Source organism: Alligator sinensis, unplaced genomic scaffold, assembly GCF_000455745.1.
Source record: "Alligator sinensis unplaced genomic scaffold, ASM45574v1 scaffold61_1, whole genome shotgun sequence".
In the NCBI taxonomy this organism is placed as follows: Eukaryota; Metazoa; Chordata; order Crocodylia; family Alligatoridae; genus Alligator; species Alligator sinensis.
In genome coordinates, this window is record NW_005841986.1 from 646986 (window position 1) to 674255 (window position 27270).

General features: G+C 47.3%; 1 protein-coding gene across 1 annotated transcript in view; it reads left to right on the top strand.

The window, feature by feature from the left end:
* Positions 1–27270, top strand: part of SUFU (SUFU negative regulator of hedgehog signaling) — a gene marked incomplete at its 5' end in the record, with an annotated part of 112723 nt that overhangs the window by 4055 nt on the left and 81398 nt on the right. Inside the window, one exon of the mRNA XM_006021310.3 lies at positions 2218–2352. Coding sequence (XP_006021372.1) covers positions 2218–2352 — 135 coding nt within the window. The remainder of the gene's footprint in view (positions 1–2217; positions 2353–27270) is intronic.

A 27270-nucleotide genomic window follows, 5' to 3' on the forward strand; every position in this document is an offset into this window, starting at 1 on the left:
CCCAGGTGCCTCACTCTGCGCTTATAAAGGTGAGCCATCGCAATCCTGCAAAGCCTGATCCGGCGTCATCAGAGAAGGAGCTTTTATTCTACTGATATGCTGGAGCAAGTAGCTGAGAAGAGGCACGTACATCCAGTCAGTACTGCCAGTGTAATTCTGGAAAACTCCCCCTGTGAGGCTGTTAATACCCACCTGCACATTACCTAGTGAAAGGCCCATGGGGCCAGGCCCTGCTCCATGGCAGAGCACACGTGGTTAACAAGTGATGGATAGCAATTGGCAATGGCATATTTCCAGATGGTGATGGGCACCTGCTTCTTTACACAGAGGGGAGCTTTCTTGCACGTGCGGCTGTGGCTAAGTGCCTGTTGATGTCCTGAAGCTTTGCTGCTACAGCTCGTCACCCCAGATCTGCAACTCTCCTATCCCAGCAGCTGCTGCTGGTACGCTGAACCTGGAAGCGGTGCTTTGCGGAGCAAATCTGCTCTCCAAAAACATGTGGAGAAGTGCTTTTTTGTTTTAAGGTGGCTGCCTCTTTTGGTCCCCCTAATGCTCTTGCTATAAAGTTTGCTTGACTCTGTCCAGCAGTTTGATTAATATTTATGGTGTTTTCTCCAAGCGCTGTCAGGCAACATAGAGAGCAGTGCTGGGCAAAAGCAGGAAGGATAATGATAGAAAATAAAAGGAATCCTCAAATCTTGCAGTTCAACTGTCTTCCAGCTTGAAGAGTGCTGGAAAGTACACGGCACAGGGCACCACAGCCTGGCTGACCAGCATGCAGAGCATTTCTTCCTAAACACAGGCATCCTGCTTGCCTGTCTCAATCGTGAGCAGAAACAAGACCTGTTCATTACTTGTCCAAACCATCATTGTGAAGCGCTTTGTGCGGCTGCACGAAATCCCGCAACAAATGGAAAGTGCAGACCTGCTCCAGTACATCTCTCAGCAACAAGCCATAGGGTTGGGGCTTAACCAGACAACATGCAAACAAAGGGGTGGGACTCGGTGTATAATAAGAGGCTTGATTGAATGGGGCCGCCTTAGTTCCAGCTTTTTACGTTGGGGTATTTTTGTCTTGACCAAACGGCAGCTTGGAAACAGGAACCAGCGAAGCAGCTGCTTGCTCTGTTGAACACTAGTGGTTTGACATCTCGCCTCTTCTAGCTTTCTTCCCTCTTGTCTTGTGATAGCGCAAATAGCGAGGAAAGCAGTCGCACACATCTCATTTAGATGGGGCTTTGCCTCTTTCTGCACACAGCCGGATCCACGCGAGAGCACGTTGCAGAATGTGTCTGCTTATGCTGCTTGGTTAGTGTAAAACCGGTTTCTGTTTTCTCATGAGTAATAAAAGTTTCTGCAAAGTCCGTCTCGGTACAAGATGGTTTGCTCGGTTTTATTGTTGGCGAGGCACCGTATGGTGACTTTAAATAGCGTTCCATTATGCAACCACTTCTAGTAGCTAAGCAGAAGCGCTGGGTTATGTTTTTAGTCATTAAATCAGTGCTCTGAGACTGCTTTCATTTCACCTCCACCCATTCTGATTTTGTGGCAGGATTCCAGGTCATTGATTGGTTTCTTAAAATCTCGCTTTTTTCTAACTTTAGGAATTGCCAGAAAAGTAGCAGTATGCAGTGCTGAGCTGAAGCAAGGGTTTTAGAGTGCAAATACAATCTGCATATGATTCTTCCAGTACGATTGTTTTTTTTTTCAGCTGCTCTTTTGTATGTGTTGTGGAAACTTTAGTTTGGTCTTCCAGTCCGTCCCATGCTTTAAAAGCATTTTAATCTGTGGCACACATGCCCTCTCTTCCCATGCTTCAGATGCTCTGGATTTCCCCCAGTCTTTGCTAGAGGTAGGCTGAATACGCTGAATTCATTGTTGTCACTCGATTTACTCACAGTGATTTAAAGCAGGCCTTTGTCTGTAAGGTCCATAGGAGCGTCTGTGCAGACTTCCTGCTCATTCAGAATAAACGGTAATTACCATAAGGCACGTGGTCTTCTGGGGCCCTGTGAAAATGGAAAGCACAGCTGAAAGTTTCCCAAACAGATGGTTTTGGCAGTGCACAGGAAAGTTCACGTTCACCCACCTAGCTTTCTGTCGAGAGGACGTGGGATTGATGAGCCAGCTTCTTCCAATTGCATCCAGCCCATGAGATGGTTAAAAACCACATATCTCCACTATCATACTGAAACTTATTTCTGTCTTTCTCTGCAGGTTGGGGGGACCAGATCCGCTGGACTATGTTAGCATGTACAGAAACTTGGGGAACCCAGCGCTGAATGTTCCTGAGCACTGGCATTATGTCAGCTTTGGGCTGAGTGACCTGTATGGAGACAACCGCGTACACGAGTAAGTGCTTTATGTATTTAAGTGCCTGTATTTTAATACTGCGTGTTCTGCCTTGTGCGTTTGTGAGCAAGAAAAGTGCAGCAGGCGGTAAAACCCCATTGCTTTCTGCTGAGGCTTCAATCACATGGATCCATTGCCCTGAAGCTGATGGCTGTCATCCTGCATAGGGACGTGTGCATCTACTGCATCTGTGTGCGGGGGTCTTCCATGTAGGCGTCGTTGCAGGGCTGGGGCCTTGGACACTGCTCGTTGCCTGGTATATTCTGTATTTTTGACTTGTGAGGAAATTTAGTGTGGTGGGGGTGGGCTTCTTAATATTTTATTAATGTTCTTACTGCTTGTGTTTCACTGCGGTCCTATTCTTCACCCCGCAGCCAGCACTCGTTAACTGCTCTGCCTGTGAGGCTGCCGTCAGGGCACCTTCTCTCAGGCTTGTGGTAAAGTCCGTATTACTTCTTGGAGAAGTAGCAAGCCTAGCTGTCAGACTAGCTTGGAGTGGTAAGTGATTCCTGTTGCTGGAAGTATCTGGCTGTTGTAGAGCAGACAGCGTAGTGAAATTCTGGCTTGCACGGTCTTGCAGCCGGAGGGCGAAGACTCTGGCCGGATGGTGCTGCCAGGGTATTAACTAATTCATCTAAGTTTTCTGTCTTGTGTCTCATCTTGGTTGAGTTTCTGCCAGCAGGCTCACTCAGGTTTGTCTCACAAGAGCAGGCACACAGTCAATTCTTTAACCTCTCCTACATCCACCAGGCCCAAGGCCAAGCGAGTACGTGCCCACAGTCAGACATCTAAGGTCTTTCAACAGAGTTGGTTTTCAGCACAGCTAGTATCACGCGCAATCTGAATTTAGACAGAGCACCTGTCTTGTTGGGATCTCGGTGGAAAAGACCCTCCTCCATTAGCTACTCGGTAAGAAGGCTGGCTATGAGGAAAGCCAGAGAAGAGAAAGAGAGGCTGAATTAGGATATGGTTTCCCTCAGTTGCAGAACAGATCCTACCCTGGCCATTCAGGGCTTCTTAGGGAATCGTAGAAAAGAACTGCGAGGGCATCTAGTCCAACCCACTGCTCAAGGCAGGATCATCCCTATCCAAACCATCCCAGCCAAGTGCTTATCTAACCCCCACAAGCAGCCCTTGCATGGTAAGTTGACCCTCTCGAATCAAGCGGAGTTTTCATCCATCTCTCTGCAGCCACGTGGGGTCCTGGGCCGCTGGAGCAACAGGCTCTGGGTTTCACCGCCGTCACTCCGATTTGCCGCTGCTTGCAGGCTTGTCAGCCCGAGCCTGGCCTTCGGGGCACAGTGCGAGGCTTGTCTGTTTACTCAGACTCCTGGCTGAGGGTGTGGAGCTGGCTCCATCCTGAAGGCATGTAGCTGGGTTGTGTAAATGCACGTTGCGAATAGAAAAGTAAGCCGTGCAAAGCAGGGCTGTCCAGTTGGCAGCTCTGCATGCAGCTGGCCATGGGTTAAATTACAGCCTGCCCCCCAGCTCCCACCTGCCTGCCGCTCCCCACATTGCTCCAATTGCAGCAGCATCCAAAGGCTCCAGGATCACCTTCCCTCTGGCTTCCCCTTCCTGCCCCTGCCCTATGGTGGGGCAGTGCAGTGCAGCCTTCAGTGCCAGAGGAGCCTGCAGCTTGGGGTGCCCGAGTGACATGGTGAACTGGGTGGTTTGCAGCTGGGAAGCTGTGGGTGAGTTGGGGCATGAGAAGCAGCAGCAGGGTTGTCTGGCGCAGTGAGGAAGCGCAGGGAGCAGCAGTAGGGGAGGGGTTGCATGGTGCAGTGGGGAGGCTCCCGGGGTAGGGGCAGCGCTGGAGGTGGAGGGGCCCGGGCACACAGGGTAGGGAGGGGGATGCAACCCCTACTACCATGGTCGAATGGGCGAGTGGCTTCCTGCCACTTAGAAATTAGACAAGCCTGATGTAAACAGTCAGCCTTTTGCCTGGTTTTAACCCAAACCCTGTCTTCATTAAAAACCAAGCTGGTAGGCCTGGAGCATCCCATGTCACTCTTAGCCTACAGCAGGACTTTCCTGCAAAGCCCAGGGTGAACAGCGTGGGGAATCTAGCAGACTTACCTTGTGAAATCCAGAGCCATCTCCCAGTCGGGAGTGAAACTTTCCGACTCTTCCTGTTGTCAGACAACTTGGCCGAGAAATCCCAGATTTGTTGGTCTCGCAGGAGAGCAGTTCCTTTTTCTGGTTGAGGAGGAGGAGAAGTATTCGGATAACCCCATTAGAGCGATAACCAGAGAGCCGTGTCCTGAGAGGGCTCTGGAGCACCGTGGGAGAGTAGTCCTGAGAAGAGTTTATTGCACAGCTTGCGAGCTCTGCCAGGACTCCTTCCCCGAGCACTCTCTGAGCCAAAAGATCTCGGGTTCAAGAACTAATTTTCCATTTTTTTTCTTTGACAATGCATTAATGTTATGCGCCCTCGGGGCCCAACCTCTTATCATCTCTAATGTCAGGTTTCCAACACTTGCAACTGTGTGTCTGAACTTCAGCAAGACTTTTGACAAAGTCCTGCATGACCTTCTCATCAATAAATTGGGGAAAAGTGGGCTAGACAAACCTGCTGCAAGGTGGATAGACACCTGGCTCAGTAACTGCAAACAAAGGGTGATTATTAACAGGTCCATGGCAGAAAGGCTGGAGATTTCGAGTGCAGTCCCACAAGGGTCTGTTCCTTGCTCAGAGCTGTTCAACGTGTTCATTAATGATTTGGATGCTGGTATAGGAAGCTTCTTGAGCAAGTTTGCAGATGACACAAAACTGGGAAAGATTGTGAATGTGTAGGAGGACAGGAGCACAATTCAGAAGGATCTTGACAGACTGGAAAGTTGGGCTGGAGCCAACGGTGAAGACCAATGCTGTTAAATGCAGGGTGGTGCATCTTGGGGACAGTAATCACAAATCCAGCTATGAAATGAGTGATCCCTGGCTGGGTGGCAGCACCATGGAGAAGGATCTGGGAGTCTTGGTAGTTCACCAGCTCAATAGGAGTCTGCAGCATGACGCAGCTAGGCGAATAGCGAATGCAGTTGCAGGCTGCATCAAAAGGAGCAGCAGGTGCAAGATGTGGGAGGTGATAGTGCCTCTCTACCCTGCACTGGTTAAGTCTCATCTAGAGTATTGTGTGCCAGTTGGGGCTCCTCATTTCAAAAACGACAGGGAGAAGCTAGGGTCCAGAGGTGGGTGACACATATGATCAAGGGCTTGGAAGGCGAGTCATACAAGGAGAGGTTGTTCAGCTTGCAGAAAAACTGATTAAGAGGGGACATGACAGCAGTCTTCACATATCTGAAGGACTGCTGTAAAGAAGAGGAAAAACACTTTTTTTTGTCATTACTGTGGAGAACAGAATGCAAACCAGTGGCTTGAAGTTGTAGTAAAATAGGTTTAGGTTGGAGAGCAGGAAAAATTTCTTCACTGTTAGAACAAGGAGATAGTTGGATAGATGCCTAGGGAAGCTGTAGCTGGAGTTGTTCAAGAAGAGGTTGGCCAAGCATTGGATAGGGATGGCCTAGGAGTAACTATGCAATGGGTATTTTCCATGCTCTTGGGCTTTGCTGGTGCTCCAAGGGGCCAGGAAGAAATTTTTGCCCTCCTGTTGCTACACACATCAGGTGGGTTTTTTTTCATCTTCCTTAGAAGCATTGGATGCTGGCTGCAAATCCCCAAGAGCTGGGGATTTTGCCTGTGGTGTACCAGTGCTCCTGCTGGGACTCAAACCCAGAGGGTCCTGCCTAGCGGGTCTTGCCTCTCCACTCAGGGTCAGGCCAGATTTGGGCTCAGAAAGGAATTTTACCCCATGGTCAGAATGGTATCGACTGTGGGGGGTCATTATGTACCTATTTACCTTGATGTTTTAGCTGATTTTATATTATTTTCTTTTTTATTGTAATCTGGCCTGAGTGAGTCTCTCTTTTTGCAAAGGGTGGCACATGCATCTAATAAATAGGTCTGCTGAAAAACAGGGTTTCTTAATCCAGACAGAAATCGGTAGGATTCTGGAAAGCCAGGCACATATTCATAACTACGGTGCTGCCAGGCTTTTGCAAAATAAAGAGCATTGTGTTGCAGACTCTCCTCTTCTTTAAGAAAACCTGCCGCCCATCTGAAGGCAATGTAAGCATTTAAATCCATCTGCCAGTGACCCCGGGTGGCGCCCAGCCTATCTCTCTCCTGGTAATGCTTTACCATTTAGCCCCATTATAATTCAGTATTAGCTGAAATGGCTTTTTTTTTTTTAAGAGTGAACCTATGCTGAATTGGAGGCCCCTATATTTTTATTAATAATGGAATAGCAAACAGATGTAGCAAGCAAAGTGAAAATGTTGACTTTAATTTATATTTTTTAATAAGAACCTGAAAAGTCTGAAGTGTAGCTCGCCCTGTGCCTCCTTGCTGACAGATTTATTTTCAGTTAAAACAGCACTATTTCCTGCACTGCCCAAGTATCGGTTATGCTCCGCTTAGAAATCAGGTCTGTTTTGACCGGTCACAGCATAAGGTGGAAGAAAGAGGAGAAAAGTGGGAGACCCCTTTTCATTTCAGAAACACTCAGAGCGTTTCATGGTATAATGGCAACCACAATACCAGCTGTGCTGGCTTGATTGCCATCAAAATCCTAAATCAGGACATCGTGACAGCGTTATGGAACCGCAGGTCTTTCACCAGGGCTGCGTGAAAAGCGCTTTTATGGAAAGCCTGTGTTTCTAACCGGCTGCGGCTCACAGCCGGATGCCGCAGAAACCCCCTCTCCTAACCTTCTGAAAAGGGTTCTCCCGTGTTTGTTCGAACGTCCCGGCTGATTTTTAATATTGAAAGTTGTTTGCTGTTTTTCTTAGGGAAGAGCCCTCGCTGCCTTAAAAATGGCAAAGTCCAAGGAGAGTTGTATGGTCACATGTTGCTTGAGTGGTACAGAGATCCTGTAGTGGCGGCAAGGAGGTTTACTCTAGCTTTCAAACACAGTTGAAACTCTGCTGCTGGTAGTAGTGTTTTTTGTCTGACCTTTAGAAAGGAATCGCATCTATTCCAGGAATGCATCTGTCTCAGCGTAATATCCTTCCCTTCATACTGGGCGCGTCTACATGAGATGGTTAATGCGCAGTAGCCTAATAACACTGCGCAGTAGCGCGCCAGGCAGAAACCGTGCTCATACGCTACTGTGTAGTAGCATCAGGCAGTAAGCATCACAAAAAAACCACACGCCAGCGCTACTGTGCAGTAGCACAAGTTAGTGTGCATTTAGTTAGTACTTCATTAATCAAGTATTAAATTAAATGTGCAGTAATTACTGCATGTTAATGAACATGTAGATACGCCCACTGATTCTTTTCTGTTTGCATTATAGTGGCATGTAACGACTCCGCTGGGCAGTAGGTGCTGTACAAGCCACTCGGCAAGCAACAGCCGTGCTCCAAAGATCTTGTTCTCTGTATAGAAATGATAAGATTGGGAGATAGAAAAGATTACCCCCCCAATGTGACTTGCCCAAGGCCACCCAGTGAATCTGTGGCAAGTCAGATTCCCTGTTGCTCAGCCCTGCAGCTCGGCAGGGTCGTGTCTCAGCGCCACGGCTCGTAGGAGAAGGAGGGCGTTGCTCTCCTTCCTAGGGAGACCTTTATGCGGCAAAAACCCCAGAAAGGTTGAACAACGTCACTGGCTTGAGATCTGCAAGGACGCGGTAGTGAGCCACAGCAGGAGCTGCAAGTTGAATCCTGACTGCGCTGTGATAAAATTTTAATTTGAGGTTGTTTGTACCCAGAGAAGAAAAAAGCCCAATAGTATTTTGATGCTTCGCTCTTTCATATAAAATCCCTTTACCTGCATTGATCAGGACACCTGCACTTTGCACGGACGAAGAGCCATGCTGGCAGCTCGCTAGTCCCCTATGTGCTGCACCGAATTTGCATGAAACAGAGCAAAAATTGCCGCCGCCTTTCTCTCTGCCATAGCAGGACCGAGGCAGCAGGTCCCAGCTTGCAACGCTCCTTTTGATGGCGCTGCGTACCACTCAGAGCAAGAGGGAGCATCGCATGCTGGGACCACACGTTGCCTCTGTGGAGGGCACCTCTCTATAAAAGGTGACGCAGGCATGCCAGCCTTCACAACGTGATGCTTTCTCATCTAGTTCCTGGTGCAAGTCCTGTGAGCGATTCTCCCTTGTGAAAGGACACGGGGTAACAAATATACAGCTTGAGAAGGGATAGGCATTTTCTGGCAACCTTTTGTGAATGGGCTTTGATAGGGTAGTCAGAAATAGCCAGCTGAAAATTGGAGTCACCATGCTCTTCCTTATCAGTGTGGGCTGTCTTTTGAGTCCCAGGGGTGCAGGCCAGGGTGGTCACTGAGTAGCCCTCTTGGCTCTGCATCTCCTCCCCTCGTTGGCTTGGAGTCCTGCATCTTGATCCTCATGGGGTCCCCAAGTGCTTTACAAACTTCAGGGATGTATTTGGTAGCCATGTTGGTCTGAGACAAAAGGAAATGCAGAAACCTCAAACTCTTGGTTCAGAGAATTATACCTTTTATTAGACCAACTGAGAAATTGCAACAAAAATAAAATGTTTTGCGATTTCTCAGTTGGTCTAATAAAAGGTGTATCACCTCTGAATCAAGAGTTTGAGTTTTTTGCATTACAAACTTCATGCATAAAGTACCAAACAGAGCGGGGCGGGGGGAGCGACCACTAACACACTAGGAAGAAGTGGAGATGGGGACTCTGGGCAAACCCTCTTTCTTCTCTAGGAAGTGTTGGGAAACCCACATCCATAAAGAACAGGCAGGATGTAGAGGTAAGTTTAAGGTTGTATTTGAAAGTAGATCCCTCCACAAATGCTTTGGAAATCATTGTATCTGCCTGAAAGAGAGGAAAGGTCAAGTCAGCTTCTTTGGGATGGAAGCCTATAATTCAAGGAGGGACTGTATGAAGTACTGTCAAGTTTCCAGCCTCTGTGACTATGCATGTGCTGTGATGGGCTGGAGCTGGAGGTTTTCCCAGCAGAGCTGCCTCGGCTACAGGGCGTGATCTTTTCACGCCTCCAGCTGACAACTCCCTTGGCAGAACTTTGTAATGCAGATGTGGACTGAGGCATTAACCTTGCAAGTATCTCAACTGCATGAAGTCCACGAGATAAACCTGGAGATTTCAGATAGGAATCCAGAGTGCCAAAAGCCTTCTGACCTGTTGTGTTCCCTTCCAAGTTCTTTGCAACACAAGAATTGCTCTGTAATAATTTAAAAAAAAAAAGGAAAGTGAAGAGTTGCCATTTTCCAAGGGTGTCTGGAGTCTAATGCAGAGTCCCTTGAGTCTAAAAAGGTTGAGAAACACTGCTTTCAATTAAAGCATCAACTACTTGATAAGTGTTTTGGGGTCTGAAGGTAGAGCTGAGGGTGGGGTGGGGTGAGATTGAAGAGCTGGAGAGAAAGAGAGAGTCAGACAGGGTGTGGGAAGAAGGGAATCAGGGTAGAAACTGGTGGTTGTGAAGGTGAGCAGCCTTCCCCCCTGGGTGATGCTGAACGCAACAGCAAAGTTGCTGGCTGCTGGAAGGTAACGGTATTTGGGAGCAACCTCAAGTCCAGTAAAACACTGGAAGCTCAGTATTGCTCCTCACTGGTTCTTGTCAATTCTCAGATGTTTCCCACTTCCTGCTGCCTGGCAGCATCTTGCATGATGTGACACGAACCCCACTTTTACGTGGGGGGTTCCTAGGGGTCTGTCCTGGACCTGATGCTGTTCATTAATGACCTGATGGATGGAGCTAAGTAGACAAGACATTTGCAAGCTGGATGGGATCGAAGATACTTCAGAGGAAGAACTAGGATTCCCTGGATAGATTGGAAAAATGGCGCAAAACGAATCAAATGAAATTCAGAAAGGACAAGTGCAAAGCCCTGCATTGCACAACTGTAAATTGGGCAGCGACTGCCTAGGCTGTTTTGGCCCACGGCTCAATACAAGTCACCTGTTATATCTGCCCCAGGGCATTCGAAAATACAGGACTCCAGCTACAAGTGCGGGAAAAAGTGCTTCCAGACCTGCACGCACCAAATACGTTGCAAATATAAAGGAAAAGTACCCATTCATTGCCATCAGCAGATTCACCAGAAAGAAACTTTTGATTCACACATACAGATTCAACGCAGTCACATATCTCCCATCACTCGTTTAATATTAGGAAAAAAGACGATGAGTATACCGTATGTATTAATTGGAGCGCCGTGTACAAGTCACAGCGGGAGGGCCCTCTGGTTCTCATGAGGCTGGTGATGCCTTGCCTGGAGCATCCCGTCCAGTTTGGACCACTGCCTTTCAAGAAAGACACGGACTAGTTGGAAAGCGGGCAGTGGGGAGTAAGAACAGTGATTAGTGGGCTAGAAAATGTGACTTAAGGAAAGGCTGGAAGAAAGGGCATTGCTTAGTGTGGAGAAGAGGAGACGTGAGATGGGATTTGATCAACCGTCTCCAAACACAAAAAGGGTTGGCACAAAGACGATGGCGGTCGGCTGTTCTCCTCATCCTGTCCCCTGTGAACACAAAGCAATGGGCCAAAATTGCAACAAGGGAAATTTAAGTTGGCTCCGAGGAAGAACGGGCTGTGAGGGTGGCTCAGCCTAGAAGTAGGTTTTCTAGGGATCTTTCTTAATTGGAAGTTTTTAAAGTGCAGGTTAGACGCGCGTTTATCTGGGAAGGTTTAGACAGGTGGATGCAATGACTCCCCAAGGGTCCCTTCCAGCCTTATTTTTTCTCTTTTTTCCCTTGTGATTCTCTTATTTTGTATGACTGCAAATGTAGCTTTGTCCCATATATCCAGGAGCATATTTCCTTTGAGCATTGTCACCTGAGGCAGCAGCGAGAGGGAAGGCTGTTGATTAAGTTTCCTTGATGACTTGAGCTATCAGTCATAGCTGGAAGCATACCGAAGGCAAGGAGTCAGAGTTCGGGTCTTGTTCACTCACGACCCCATCCTCTTTCTACTACCTCATTTGCTTGTCAGAGAGTAAGTATATTGACCTGTAGGCTGATTGCTCCTTTTTTCATTCGGGCTCTGGGCTGGGGCACGGAGGAAAGAGAACTAGAGAGGAGAATCCATGTAGCAAGCGAGTTGCCGCTCTTATTACTATTTTTTCCTTTGCACATTTGCTTACTTAAGCAAATCTTAAACATCTGAAAAAATAATGAAGCCAAGTGTCATGCCTGCCTGTACACTCTCTAGATAACTCCATCAGATACCGCACTGACTAATACACCAGGGGCATTTAAGACTTTATTTCTGTGCTGGAGGTAGACCTCCCTTGTAGCTATGGTCACCACATGGAAAACTTTTATCCCCCCCCTCCCAAGAGTGTATTTGGTTTCCAAATGTCATTTGTCTGAGGTAGTTAACACCATTAATAATGCAGAAGACATGGGCCACCTACAGAGAGAAGTCAGCTGGTGCCGCTGTGTGCGTTTGCAGGGGCTGCGGAAGCAAAGCGCCTTCTTATCGGGTTAGATTTGGAAGGAAACTTTTTGGAAGCGCGGGGGGAAATTACTATAAAGTTTACAGCACAGTAGTTGGGTTTACAAGAGGGGCTGTTTTCAAGAAAGAGATATAAGTTTATAGTTTTGTGTTATTGGAAGGAAAGTGGGCTTCCCCTATCGGTAGCACATCTGCGCACGCATCAGGCTAGGACAAGCATCTTCTTCATGATACAAAATGCTTTCTTGCTACGCGGTGATGGGGGCTGACGAGATGCAAAAAGGATGCATGCAGTTTTCTCTCCATGTGCCATCAGGTGGTCAAACTTGCTTCCTCCTTGTGAAATTATGATGTCATTTAAAAAAAAAATGGGTAAAATTGGATATATTTATAAAATTATGAAGATTTCATCTAAAAAAGTGGTGTTGATAGAGGGAGAGGTGTGCAGATGCATGGGATAAAGCAGCTATTGTCTCAAGAGATGAGACCCGGTCAGACACAACACATAGATCTGGATGTACTTGGTTAACGAGGGTGAAATAAAAATTAAATAGCTCTTAACCTTATTTTGCCATAAAACGACTTTTTACTTGACAGGGGTTTAAGAGGTCAAGCGAGCTTGACCAGGCTCGTGGCTCGGACGGCTGTAGAGGGCCCCGATGAAGACGTTCTGCAGTCTCGGTGGATGGGCGAGGTTTTCTGCATGCAGATTCCGGACAGACTTGCATATAGTGGAGAAGGGAAGAAATATTAGGAAGACAAAGTACAAGGGAAAAGCAAACAGGGTTAACTTCAAATCTCTTCTGAATGCCTCTGTCTGGCTAGCGTGCACGAAATTCAGAGGTTGCTGCTGCTAAGTTTTCCTTGTACGCCCTCTTCTAAAACGCAGAAGTCTTGTGAGACCGTCTGCTGCTGTTGTATTTAGGAGTAGCTTTTCCCTTCAGTTCCCAAAGTACGGTTTTATTCTTGGGACAGCTGTTTCTCCCCTCACCTTTATAACCCTATCCAAGCAATGGTTTGAACAGCTGTTTTCCACGGCACACAGTTAACTGGTGGCATTCGTTGCCACAGGAGATTGTAAAGCAGAGAGTATAACTGGCTTCAAAATGGATTAGACCAGTTGGTGGAGGACTGGGCCACTGGGAGCTCTTAAATAGGCCAGTATGGATATGCCTGGAGAAGGAAGCTGGGTGAGTGACTTGCTTACACCCCAGTACAGCGCTCGCTGCTCATGGTCCGATAGCATGGGGTGGCTTCAAGGCTTGCAAACCCACAGCTCCCACCATTTTGGTTGCTGGAGGTTACCGCATGAATTGCAAACCCTTTGGCCTCGAGCTTCACAAGGGCATTGCAATAGGATAGACATGCAGGGCCTCGTTTTCTGTTGCCCTGTCCCTTGTTTAGATACTTGGGGTGGGGTTTGGAGATGCCACGTGATGAATGGAAATGGCAGAGATGCTGTGAGCCAGGAGCAGCCAGGACATCAGGCTCGGTGCAAAGGGAGGGAGGGCTCTTTAGGAACCAACCTGATTACTGCTTCCAGCTCTGCCTGCCCTAAAACTACAGAGATGATCAGCCAGGGAGAAAGTGTCATTTCAAGCTGGAAAACATAGTAGGAGTTTCCCAAAGTGCTCAGGTTATAGCTCATCCCGGGAGGAAGGTGAGACTAAAGGCAAGAGGTGGCTGGGTGAATTGCCACAGAAAGATTGAACAGGAGAAATATGGCTCTGCAAAGGGAGAAGCACGATGAACTCTTCAACAAGAGGGCTTGGAGGGTTGTTGCAGCCGGGATGGTCCAGGAAATAAGCAAGAAACAACATTTCTTTGGTGATACCTTTTATTGGACAGGCTGTATGGGTGGGAGAGATGCTAGACAAGCTTTCAAGCACAAAGTGGTGGAAGAAGAGGCAAGTCACAGAGAGGATTTATACGAGAGACTTCCCCGTGCGGAAGGAATATACAGTAGGACTGGGTGGATTAAGCAAACCCTCCTCCGCTTTCACAAGTAATTATATCAATGTAGCATGGGCATGAACCACCACATCCGATTACTTGTTACGGCTAATTTGCCCTGGTAGACGTGATGGTAGAAAGTGCAGAATACCAAAAAATTAGTGCCTGGATGTGTCTGATCATGGCCACCATGGATACTGTCTCAGAAATATAATCCTGAGGCAAGGACCGTGTATGCATGCTGTTCCTTCAGCTTCTCCAGTTGTGTGGCCACACCTGCCGCTGTGTCAAAGGAGGAGTATTTTCTGGATTTGGCAACCTGAACGAGCATAGGAATAAAACGAATGTTGCAAGAAGTGCATCTGAGTGTCTCAACAGCAGATGCTCCCTCTGCCTGAAGAAGGGGGTTTGTGCCCAAAATCTGGCAGAGAACAATTTTTTCAACTATTTATTTGGTCTAATAAAAGATATCACATTAACCTTTTTCTGCCTCAATTCACACTTCCTCTCTTCTTTCCGACTCGCATCTTCCCTGGTTACTATCTGAGTAATGCTGTCCTAGGATAGATGCTCCGAGCTACTTATTCAGTGCCGTTACCGTTGGGGGACTGTGCATACATCACTCGGATGTTTGATTTGAGTTAACGGGCTCTCCCTCAATTTACAGACTCCGCTTTGCTTGCCGAGCCGGTTGCTCCCCGGGCTGTCATTTCACCTCCAACTTGAGTGGAAATCCCAAGGGGTGGTGACGCAGGAGGAATAATGGAGGGTGATTAAATGTTGGTGGTCCCCTATTCATGTGGAAGGCCCCTTGCACAAAAAGCTGGCTACCACCCAGAAGTCCCAATTTGCCCAGGTGGCTGGTAACTAAGCAACAGATCACCTTGAGAGGGATTTGGATCACTTGCGGCTGGTGAGGGGTCACCAGACAAAGGCCGGGTATGAAAGGCTCTCTTGCTGACCTATTGAGAGCGGGAGGGAGAGTGAGAAGAAACTGGAAACAGAAAGCCGGGCTGTTCAGGGGCAGAAAGGGGAGGAATAAGGACATCCTGGGCTACTCTGCATGGCTGTAGGGAGCAGGATGAGGAGCAGTGGCCTCAAGCTGCTGCAGGGGAAATTGAGGTTGGAGATCGGGGGGACTTTCTGCCTCCGACGATGGTCAAGCATTGGAGCAGGCTCCTAGAGACATACTGGGATCTCCGTCCTTGGAAGTTTTCAAGAGCAGGCTGGATGGACACTTGCCTGGGATGCTTCAGTCAGGTGATCCTGCCTTGAGCAGGTGGCTGGACGAGATGACTTTGTGAGGTCCTTTCAAGCCCTATTTTCCTGCGATCCATGAGGACTCGGGTAACCCTAAAGCTTGGCAAGGAAGCTGAAGCAGGGCAGGGTACTTTACTGCTTTGTGCAGCGCTGCGGGTCCAAATAAGATGGTTTCAGAGTCCTCTTTGCAATGTGCTTTGCCTGTCTCCAGGCTCTGGAGAGACCAACTGGAAACGAGTATTTATGAGGTCGGACCTCTGGGACCATGCATGATTGAGCTATCAAGATATCTTGGGGAGCTAGCACGCATCCCGAGCAGGTGACAGCTGCCAGGCCAAGAAATCTTTCTTTTGTGAAGTCTTAGGACAGGACCATTAGAGAGCTCAAAGAAGCTGAAGACTACACGTCCAGTGTTACTGGACCAGACACGATGGCCCGGGAGGAGTCTAGCGGGGGAGCATCGCCGGGCTGCAGTTCTTGGTGCAAATCTGGTTTATCACTTGCTTTGCAAGAGGTCGGGCCTGTCCTCAGCATAGCCTTCTTGTAAGACATTGCTTTCTGCAGTTACCCTAAACGATTTACTAGCACTGCTACACCAGTATAATTATACTGCTATGGTTACAGTGGTCTGAACCCGCAGGTAGGTTAACAGCGCCCTTTTCTGCTTTGGCATGAATTAAACCAGAGAAAAGGCCAGTGTTATTCAACATGAGGATCTACAGGGGAGTTCGACCTGTATAACTGTAGTAGCCTAATTATTCGGGTGTGGTAAAGCCAATAACTTTCCCCACAAAGACACGCCCTAAGTTGCCATTTTCTAGCTAAGTTAAATCCATATGTATAGCTTTATTAATAAATAGAAATATAGGTCGCTGGGCCCTAAATTCTTCAGTATTCATAAGAGAGATTTTAAACAGAAAAGTGACAAATGTAGTGTTCAGGGATGGACGGGGAGTGCCGCTTAACGGCGGATGTGCTGGGCTGCATGCCGGACGCCACGTTTTACAGGGTCGGTTATTCCTCCGTGGTGGAGCACAAGCTGTGGATCGGTGCGGCTGTGGGGACTGCGTCGTGACAGAAGTGATAAGTGAAACATGCTCCAAACTGACATAGGTATTTTCATCTGCGTCTCCATCTCCGCTGCCGTTTCTTTAATGAGAGACGGATTCCGCGGCTAATGTGCCTGGTAGAGACGCGGTGGTTACGTTTCCGCTAAAAAGTTTCTGGGAAAATCTGGCCCTGCTGAAATCAAAGGAGGATTTTTCATTGACTTCAAGGGACCAGGAATGTACTGTGTTTTGCTCCTGATCTGCTGCGTTTGGGGCACAAATAATACATCGGGGCAATCTTTCAAAAAACCCCGAAGCCTGGAAACTGGATAGCAGAATCCATGCCTCTGACCGCACGAGCACAAGAAGGATATGCCCTTTCGAGAGAAACCCAACATTTAAGGGTAAATATGTCTGTAGCTCATCTTCCTTATGGCCGAGTCACTCGCCTGGATTCCTGTTTTCAACGCTGATCTGATGTTTTCTCTTCCTCTGACCCACTGGGAGCAAGGCTGGGCAGGGTAGGTTCATCCCCCGCCCTTATTAATTAAACATTTTATCAGTAGCGCTCACGCTACACCTTGTGCCACAGAACAATGAGATGCAGCTTGCCAACGCCCTGGGGGACAAGGAAATACCATCCCATTTCCCACGGATAGTGAGACTGAAGATCAGAGAATGAACGCCTTGACCCTGACCTCCCGGGACGAGGTGGCCTAGCGGAGAGCAAGACTGAAACCCATCTCAGTCACTGCCTTACGGTTTTCTGTCTTCGCTGCGGGTTAATTCTTAGCAATAATTAATGATTTGGGTTGTATCCAAGTGGTGCACTAACAATACTTCTTATCCAATTGATTTTACTTCTTATGTTGGAGCTGCTGGAAGATGCCAAGTGTTTCTACAGGCCGTAGCATGATGGAGCCCTGCTCCCTGACAGAGATCCTGGCAGTCCTAAAACACGGCTGCTCAAGAGGCTGCAAACGCTACAAGCTTGGCCCTTTGGTCTTTCCTCACCCCCTCCAGCTACGGCAGCATGCTCCCCAAGCTGCTGTTTAGCTCTGGGCCTCTTGTGCAGCAAGTAGTTGATCTTGCAACCCAGCTATTTGGCATTCCCGGCAAGATTTTGAAGGTGAAATACCATTCCCCAAGGGCCTTATAAGGATCATTGCTCTCACACTGATAGAAGAGGCTTCAGCTGAGGGTTTAAGTGGGATCTCCATGCCCATGCAAAGGAAGCGCATTCGCTTAGTTCAGTCATCTTCTGACGTGCCGTGCAATAGATAACTTGTCTTTATTACTGTATCACGTAGCTCCCAGATAGGCCTGGGGCCTCTTTGTACCTAGGCACTGTGCAAATGGTGACAGCCCTTGCCTTGAAGGGATTACAGCCTGAATAGAAAAGAGAAGAAACACTGAGATATATGGAGCTCAATAAGTTGTTTCTTTTCCCTCACTAGTTTCTCCGTCCCCTTTTGAACAGAAGTGCCTTTTTGCTTTAATGGCTTTCTCCTCTTGCTCTAATGGCTTTCTCCTCTTGCTCCCCACTAGTCTGCAAAGCGATGCAGACCGTAACTGAGAGTTGTTATAGCATCTCGTTTGCTCAGGTCCCTGCGTGTTTGTCTAGACGTGTCTTCTTACTTGCATATTTTGGGGAATACCAAGTTGAAACACAGCTGTGTATGTCGAACTGAGGCATAATACTTGTGGGGGCAGGAAAACTTGGGCCCAAAATCTGTTTATTTGCATGGCCAAGTTGTGTCAGGTTAAAACATAGGCCTTGGCTAATGGTGCAGCAATAATGATGTAGGATAGAAATCTCTGGTGTAGTGTATATGTCACTGCTTACCCAGTGCAAGACCAGAGCCGCTTATCCTTGGACTTCAGTGCAGCCAAAAACACCAGCATGAACAAAGGTTTGATGTTCATTTTAGCTCTTCCCTCCTATTCGGTATTAATATTAATTTGGTGCACAGGATGGGGTTCCATTATTTCCTTTCTGTGGCCTCTGTCACCGCGCTGTATAAGTATTTTGCATTTCCTCAGTTTATTATCCCTCTGACAGAGGGACACGTTTTATTAGACATGGGGACCTGTGCCGCAGGTGACTGGAAGTTTGTGGCAAGGAAGGGATTCAAACCCAGATCTTCCAGGTCTTCCTGGTCCCTGTATACGGTTGATTTGGAGCATCCTTGTTTGAATTAAGCACTTGTCTGCATTTCAAATGTAATGCATCGTTCCTGGACTGCTTGAAACCCAGGGTCATATATCAGTAGGATCAGCCCGGCTCATTTGTCTTCGGATGTTGAGGTGTGGAGAGAGATGTGTGTCTGCACATACATATACACACACATTCTTATTGTAATTTATATATCTGATATATATCTATATATACCAGATAGATAGATAGATATAACAGACTCCTAGAGTAATGCTGTGATTTCCATCCCTGGAAGTCCTGGAATCTCCATCCCCTAGTCTGCTATGTCTATGCCTATATCCTCTTACTGTAATTTGCTACCTAACTCAATCAGGACAACACTTTTGAATTTGGGTATGTAAAATTGGGCACCTGCTATTTGAGAAGTGGCTTATCTCAGATGTACAAAGCACCCTTCGTTTGCACTGCAATGCAAGTAATACTCCAGCGTGCTATGTGTTTTCTGTAACGTTTTGATGTGCAGGCAGACCTATTAAATCAAAATACACTCTCCCAGGCGACAGGTCGGGTTGTAACTTCAGCGGGCAGCCTGAACATTTGTTTGTTTGTTTTAAAAAGGCAAGGTGTTTTCCCCGTGGTGTCAACATTTAGGATCCCAACCCTGGGGGTTTGGTAGGCTTTGGGGCAAGATTGTTACCAGCGGAGTTTTGGGGAAGCTGAACAGTAAAGTAGATGTGTAATGAATAGCACATCTCTGACAGAGTGGAACTTGCATTGAGGTCTCTCTTTCTTTCCGTCTTTCCTTTTTTCTTTCGATACTTCACCCCGTAAATGGTAGCTCGTTGTAAGCAGAATACCATTTGCACATAGCTTTGCACTGAAACAGTTTACAAATCTCAGCTCTAACTCATTCCGAATGCGGGTTCGACTGTCATTTCGGCAGTGTGGTTCCTGCGCTAATATTTTGAGGTATAACAAACACTCTACTTCCAAAGAACTGCATGTCAAATGGCTGTGCCTCTGTTTGGATTTTGGAACAATTTTATGAAAATGATGTCACTTGTTGGTTTTAAAAGGCTTCTGATTTGCCTGATTGGAAAGGCATTACATTTAAGAGGAATTTTAGCTATTTTAAATCCGGCTCTTTCCTTTTGAAGCAGTTTTTAGACGAGCCGATATGTCAGCAAAAATCGAAATGTCATCTGCTCTTTGCAGCAGTATGATGCATGTTAAAGAATAACTTTTGAGAGTGAATTTTGACTCTCCCTGTGCTCAGGTTGATGCCGGGATAGGAATGAGTCCAGGAAACTTTAGAGGCATGGGTTCACGGTTGTAAGAGCTTGTGAAATGTCCTGTTGAGACTTATGAAAAGATTCCATTCTGCTATCCAGATAGATTTCGTATTTTAGTGTATCCAGTTTATCTAGTCTTAAAATAAATGTTATGCTTTATTTTAAAACAAAGGCTGATGCTGTTCCCTGCCTGCAGGCCGTTGAAGAGAAGCGTGTTGTGCAAATAAGCAGAGTTGGGGCTGTACTTGCTGGATGCTTTTGGTGTGACGGGTGGTCTTGTGCGTTCACATAACATCTATTCACAAGGACGGGGTTTCGCTGCTTAGACTCCTGATGGGGTTTTTTTTCCAGATGGGTTTCCTGTTCTGTTTTTTACAGCTGCATGGAGACAAAATCTCTCCCTGCTACGGACACGATGCTGGATGGACTACCTTATGGGTTTTTTTTAACTCTGTGTGTGTTTAAATATACATCACTTCTTGTGGTAAAGCATTGCATAGAAAGCCATTTGGGTTTTACTTCAAGAGGGCAAACCTCTGAATAAAAGGAGTTGTCGTGGCAAATCTGTTCTTTTGCTGAGAAAGAAGACATTTGGGGGAGGTCGAGACTGTAGCCGTGTTGGTCTACGGACACAGGCAGACAAGGTTCTTTGGGTAAATCTGGTATCTTTTATCAGACCAACTCAAATAGTTGGAAAAATTCTTCTTTGCAAGCTTTCGGGTATAAATACCCTTCGTCGGGCTGAGGAAGCATCTGCAGTTGGTGCATGCTCTTCTTGGATGGAAGACAGTTGGGAGATGTTTAGCCGAGATGCTCTCAGATCTCCTACTTTGTTCCTACATCTGTGCTCTTTGCATTACTGCTATGATTTGGCATAAATGGTGCAGTTATAAATGCCTGAAATGTTGCCGTCCTCCAGTTTGGGACTGGGAAATGTGAGCGATTGATCATAGAGTCTCTGTTTGGCTGCGGTGCCCAAACACAGCACTCCGTATACTGTAAGTGTGTAGCGTGCAAGGAAAGGCTTTCATAAGAAAAAAAGGACCTTTGTGGGCATTTTAGAAAAATCTCCATGATGTCCTGTAATTATTTTACAAAAGTTAAATAAGAGAACCAAAAATTGGGGTTTTAAATTCATTGCTCCCATCCAACTCCCATTGACTTGGTTACGTTACAGGGAAACAAAACCCTACTCAACTTTTTCAATGAACAACCAAAATCCCCTCAATGTCAGACTCCTAGGAGCTCATGTACAAAGATTGCGGATAGGCAATTACCATTCGTTGTTTGGGGCAATGTCTGGAGTGGCGTGAACAATTTTGTAGTTGGTCTAACGAAAGATATCGCATTTACCCAAAGAACCTTGTCTGCCTATGTCCGTAGACCAACACAGCTACAACCTACACCCTCTAGGCACTTAAGGCTTTCAAAACCATGGTATCCACATACATCCCAGTTCATATCACAAGCTTGTCCTTGTCGGTGGAGTAGGGAAATATATTGCCATTTGCAGGTGAGAAGCTGAGGCAGAAAGTAAATTGTCACTTGGCCAAGGGCCTGCAGGGAGTCGTGGCTGAGCCACAAACTGCGGGCAGGGCTTGTGAGTCCGTCTAGCGCTCTTTCCCCTTGACCGGCTTCTTGGACTTACGGACCACTGCCCAGTCTCCATTTCTCATAGGCCGCGGCATGCCATTATCATGAACCAGGGGCGTAAATCATGCCGCCCACGTGCCAGATTCATGCCAGATTCGACTCTGTTTGACCCGGCGGGCTATGGAAGCTGGGGCATGGCTGGAGGGGGAGGACCACAATTCGGCCACGCAGTTCGGCTCCTCTGTGTCCTGGTGGACGTGGCTTTCATATCCCTGCTTGCCTCACTGCCCCTGCTGCTCCCTACCACACCTGCCCTGTGAAGGTCCGGATCTGACCCAGGGCACGAGGTGAGTTTGACTCCCATCACAAACCTTTTAATTAAATGGGGAAGGCAATGTGATTGCTTGGCAGACCCGCAGTTGCGAGCCCATGACACTAGACTCTCCCTCCTCCAAAGAAAGGCTTCTTTCCTCCGTCTCCTGTTTGCAAACAGGAGCTGGCATAACTTAGGGACGTAAAACTGTAATGGTACAAAAAGCATCCTGAAGCGCTTCTTGCGGTTCACTTGCTGGAGTGGCTGTAGCTGTGGGTGTTTCCCTATGTAAACCCCCCTTTCCTGGGGTCCGTACACCTAATATACGTAGACACGCAAACTCTTAAACTCGCTAAAATAAATACCTAAGACACTCTGTTCCTTATCCAGGAGTGCGGAGGCCTTTGGCAGTGCTGCCATCTCGGTACCGAAATGAAGAAAAGCTTTTCTTGTTTCTCGCTAAAGTCAGGACGTAAGTGCTTTGGCAAGTCGCTTTGATTTCAACTAAAAAGCCTCTGGTTTGCAGAGCTGCTTTAATGCAAAGGGCCAGTTTGCCTTTTGATCCTCTTAAGCTGGGTTGTTTGATGTGAAAAACACCCTGGGTCCTTTGCTGCAGAGGGGAGCAGCCTTTCAGCTCTATGTGTGTGGCTTCTGGAAAGGTCCTGGCAGAGACCGGAGTGGCGGGGGGCTCAGGGAAGCTGGCGAGGCCGCTCTCTAAATAAAGGGGCCTCTATTTCTTCGGATTCTTTCGCTGGAACGAAATATCACGATCCCTGAGACTCTTTCCTCATTAAAAGAACAAGCCAGGCTTCTCGAGCGCACGGGCAGAGTTGCAACGCGGCCTGCTCCGTCGGGCTGATTTGCCGAGCAGATAAAGGGAGTTTTTAACCCAAGAACGGCATGTCATACGTGACCTTGGCTTTTTAAATGGTTTGCTTTCACTCATGTGACAAAACACGGTTTGACCATTAAATGCAGAATTGGATTTGACTTGGCACATACGAGAAAGCCTTCCATTACAGCTGCAGTCAAAATATGAATCTGTCTGATGTACGGCAGCGGTTCGAGCCAGTGGATTTCGAGCGAGCCAAGAATTCCCCCTCTCGCTGTTTGCTTTTGTGAAAATAGCTTCAGCCAGTGGCTTCAGACCTGGGGCAGCTATAAGGTAGTGCGCTTCCCCAGCTGGAAGAGCAAAAATAATGAGATGTACAGGACAACCGAGAGGATGTTTTTCTACCCAGTATTCTCTGGGGTTTGGGCAAAATAAGACTTTTTCCTCCTTAGCATTTTTATTTTCTGGGAAAACCTTTCGCTCAGAAGTGCATAGTTCAGCAGAAGCAAGGCATCAACCAAACTATGTGAAATATTTGGGTCTGTTAGGATAGAAACTCAATGCTGGATTGCAGCGCTCAGTTGGTGTACCTGGGGCTATGGACAGATGCAGCGTGTTCATCCTGAGGTTTCGCACACGTCGGTAGTGTTTCTTCTCCAAGTGTGGGCCGGATTTCAGGATGGATGGAAAATCAACATTTATTTTTTAAAAATCAAAAAACTCTGATTTTTTTTATTTAAATCAGGCACGGTTCTTCGGGTAGATGTGATATCTTTTATTAGACCAGCTGAGTAGTTGGAAAAAAGCTCTTAGCAATCACCCTTCTTATTTAAATCGAATTTGTTTTATTTAATCTTTTTTTGTTATTTTTTTGTTAAGATTCTTTTTTTGAAAAAATAAACCTATATAAAGATAGTTTTAATTAAAGTGCAAAGATATCATCATGGAATAGGGATCATAACTTCTAATGATATACTATTTGAGATACTATATTCATGTATTCGTGTCAGAAAAGTTTTATAAATAGGTCACAACAGGCCATGGACTATATTAGGGGCCCAATTTTATGGGGTTCCCAGAGGCTTCTCTATAGATTAGTAAAGATTAAAGAAAACCACTCTACCCAGTGCGACTCGGTGCTCAGTCTAAAAGATCCCAGTAAGCATCTCTGTGATGCTGAGTTTCATTTCTTAAACTGGATTTGTCTCCAGAGAGAAATCCTTGCGAACAGCTGGATTTGGAGATGGGAGAGAGCAAACCTGATACCCACCCATCAGCCCTCTTGCCTCTGCAGATTCGTGCACACAGTCAAGCCTTTACCTCTCTCTAGAAGTGCAGAGTTTCAATAAATTAAATGAATAAAGGCTATCAAACAGCAAGAATGCATGTTTTATAGAAAACAAGGACTAAATTGAGGCTTCCTGACCTGCGATTTAAATAGTAACTTAAATGGTTTTGACTTAAATCCACCCTGCCGGAGTGGCACCTTTATTTTATCTTGCTGTAAAGCTGAGACACTTTCAGGCGTCTGTATTGGAGCTCCATTACTGATGCAGAAACGTGCACAACGCTGCAGTACTGATACAGTGAACTGAGCTTTGACATTGCTGCTCCGAATCCACTGTGATGTTTTAGCTCATGTCCTTTAGAAAGAAATGTAGGGCTAGACTCTTACTGCTGATGTGGAACAATTTAAAAACCCTTTAATGCAAATGGACTGCCGTGTAAGCATGCGGCAGGGTTGGGTGCGGCATGAAAGAGTTGATCGCTTATAACTGGGGGGATCATTGGGGAAGCCTTGAAGATGCTGAACAGTTGACTTCTGCTGGCCTCCCTGGGAGCTGTGGAGTTTGCCGTCTCGCAGGATTGAGCCCCTCAAACCTTTCATAGATTCACAGACTGCCAGGGGCTGGAAGGGACCTCGGAAGATCATCGGGTCCAGCCCCCCTGCACCAAGCAGGAAAGACAACTGCAGTCAGGAGACCCCAGCAAGGTGACCATCCTGTCTCCTCTTGAAGACTTCCAGGGTAGGTGACTGCACCATCTCTGGAGGGAACTTATTCCAGTCTGGACACTGACTGTGAAGAAGTTTTCCTAATATTGAGCCTGAATCAGTCTTCCAGGAGTTTGTGACCATTACTCCTGGTTTTCCCCAAGGGTGTCCCTGGTGAACAGTTGCTCACCAAGCCCTTGATGTACTTCCCTCGTATAGCGGTAAGCTGCTACCAGGTCCCCTCTCAGCCGTACCTTCCTCAGGCTGAAGAGTCCCAGATCCCTCAGCCTGTCCTCGTATGGCTTGCCGTGTAAGACTGATCATACGGGTGGCTCTTCTCTGGACGCTCTCAAGCTTGCCCATGTCCTTGTTAAAGTGCGGTGCCCAGAACTGGACGCGGTCCTCCAGCTGCGGTCTCGCCTGTGCAGAGTAGAGTAGAAGAATCGCCTCCTTGGCTTTGCTGGAGATGCATCGGTTGATGCACGCCAGTGTATTATTTGCCCTGCCGGCTACAGCATCGCACTGCCGGCTCATGTTCATCTTGTGGTCTGTTATTACCCCCAGGTCCCTTTTTTTCGTGGTGCTGGTCAGTTTGGTGCTGCCAAGCCTGTAGGTATGTTGGGGGTTGCTCATCCCAAGGTGAAGCACTTCACATTTCTCAATGTTGAACTTCATCAGGATCTGATCCTCCCAACTTGCCAGCCTGTCTATGTCCACTTATATCTGCAGCCTGTCTTCAAGCATAACCACTCTTGGATGAAGATCATCTGGTCCCGCTGACTTGTATACGTCTAATTTTTTAATTGGTCATACACCAATCTTACAGCAATAGTAGGAAGGCGATTATTCCTACCGTGCTCATCCTGTACTCTACCTGGCGTGGTTTTCCCCTTGGTCCAGTGAAAGGCGAAGGTGAAGTCGTCGTTCAGGAGTTCAGCTTTCTCCTGGGTGCTGGTAACCAGCTCTTGTGAGTTGTTGAGCAGTGGCCCCACACTCCCATTTGTTTTCCTCCTGTTCCCTATGTACCTAAAGAAGGACTTCTTGTTGTTCTTGATTCCTATTGCTAATCTAAGTTCGGTCGCCGCTTTAGCCTCTCTTATCTGTTCCCTGGAAATGCGGGCCGTCGTGGAATAGTCCTTGGGGCCCGTCCCCAGCTTCCATTGTTTATAAGCCTCTTTCTTCTTTCTTTCCTCTTTCTTTGTCCATCTGGGCAGTTTTTAAAAATATCAGCAAATGTCTGTGCCTGCCCTTTGTCCAAAGACCAATTGTCTTCTTAAGTATATCCATTTGAGTCATTGGTTTGTGAGGTCTTGAACCCAAATGAATAGGCTTTACTTCTGTGTAGGTATTTAATGCCCAAATACATGATTAAAGAAGAGTCATCGTAGCCCAGTGGCTTTTAAGCCATGGGGGAAAAAAACTCCCAAGTAAATGGCTTTACATCTATTTGTGCCCTTCTTATTGCAATAGCTGTAGGGGCATCAATAACGGAAGGGCAGAATACATCCGCTTTGCTTTGCAGTCGTACCAAGGGTCTTTTCTTAAAGGACAAAAATGTCTTTCCAGTCACGTTCGTTCAGTCAGGTTAGCTTACCACTCCTGAAAATCTCAGTTGAGACTCAGGCTACTGTGCTTGAAGTTATATTAGCTGGTTGTGCTCGTAGCCTAAGGGTTTTTTCAGTCCTGTCAATCCAACTCGGATTAAAACTGGTTTTGCCAGTGGGGAGAGAGATGCTCATGAAAGGATAGGGTATGCAAAGGAAAGCGAAAATCAAAAAATGGGGATAACAAATCAAAATGTCCTTGGTGACCTGTTCTAGTATTGCCTCCAATTTTCATGGCGTCTAGGATTTCACCTTACCTGCTTTTTCGCTGAATCTTGTTCTTGCTATTTACGGCAATGGGACAGGTAGTAGTTGAGAGAGCCACTTCATTAATTGTATTGGGATCTCAGCAGTTTTGGGCTCCACGTTTTTAAAAGATGTGGAGAAGTCAGAGAGGGTCCAGAGGCAGGCGACAAATGGGATAAAGGGCTTGGAGGACAAGTCGGACAAGGAGAGGCTGAAGGAGCTGGGCAGGTTCGGCTTGCAGAAAAGGCAGCTCAGAGGGGACGTGAGAGCAGTCTTTGCTTAATTAAAGGGCTGCTATCAAGAGGAGGAAAAGCAGGGCTGCAGCAGAGAGGAGGACACGGAGCAATGGCCTGAAGTTGCAGCCAAGTAGGTTTACACTGGATATCCGGAAAAAAACTTCTTTGTTGTTAGAGCGGGGAGGCAGTGGAATAGGCTGTCCAGGGAAGTTGTGGGATCTTCATCGCTGGGGGTTCAAGAGGAGGTTGGCGAGGCATTGATCTAGGCATAGCAATGTCTATGTCCTGGGGTATGTCCTAGGTTTTGCTGCTGGCTGCATGGGGCTGGGAGGGGACTTTTTCCCCCTCCTGCTGCTATGGGTGTCGGGGTTCTCGTTTTTAAGCCTCCTCAGAGGCGCTGGGTGTTGGCTGCAGCCAAGGCTGGAGATTTTGGCTGGGGTGGGCCAATGCTTCTGCTGGGGCTCAAACCCGGAGGGTCTGCCCCTCTGCACAGAGTCAACCCGATGCCATAGTTGGGGTCAGGAAGGAATTTTACCCCACGCTCAAATTGGTACAGGCTGCGCTTGCCTTCCTCTGTAGCAGGGGGCACGGCTGTCTGCATGGGGTCTCTTGAGCATAGCTTTACAGCAGCAGGGTGTTGGCCGCCGTGGTCCCCTGCCTTACCTGTGACAGGTTTAGGTGTGATGTCTTGTGTTGTGTCAGGGTTGACTATGTAAGTAAGAGGTTAGGCTGGATTTGTACGGGATGGTTTGGATAGGGCAGATCCTGCCTCAGACGTAGCGGGGTTGGACTAGATGACCTCTCAAGATCCTTTCCAGCCCTATTTCTCTCTGATTCACTTTGATATAAGGGCTGGGTGGGAGCCATCAGAAAGGGTCATACTTTCTCCTGCAGCTTTACAAAAACCAACCACCCCCCCCCCACGCCC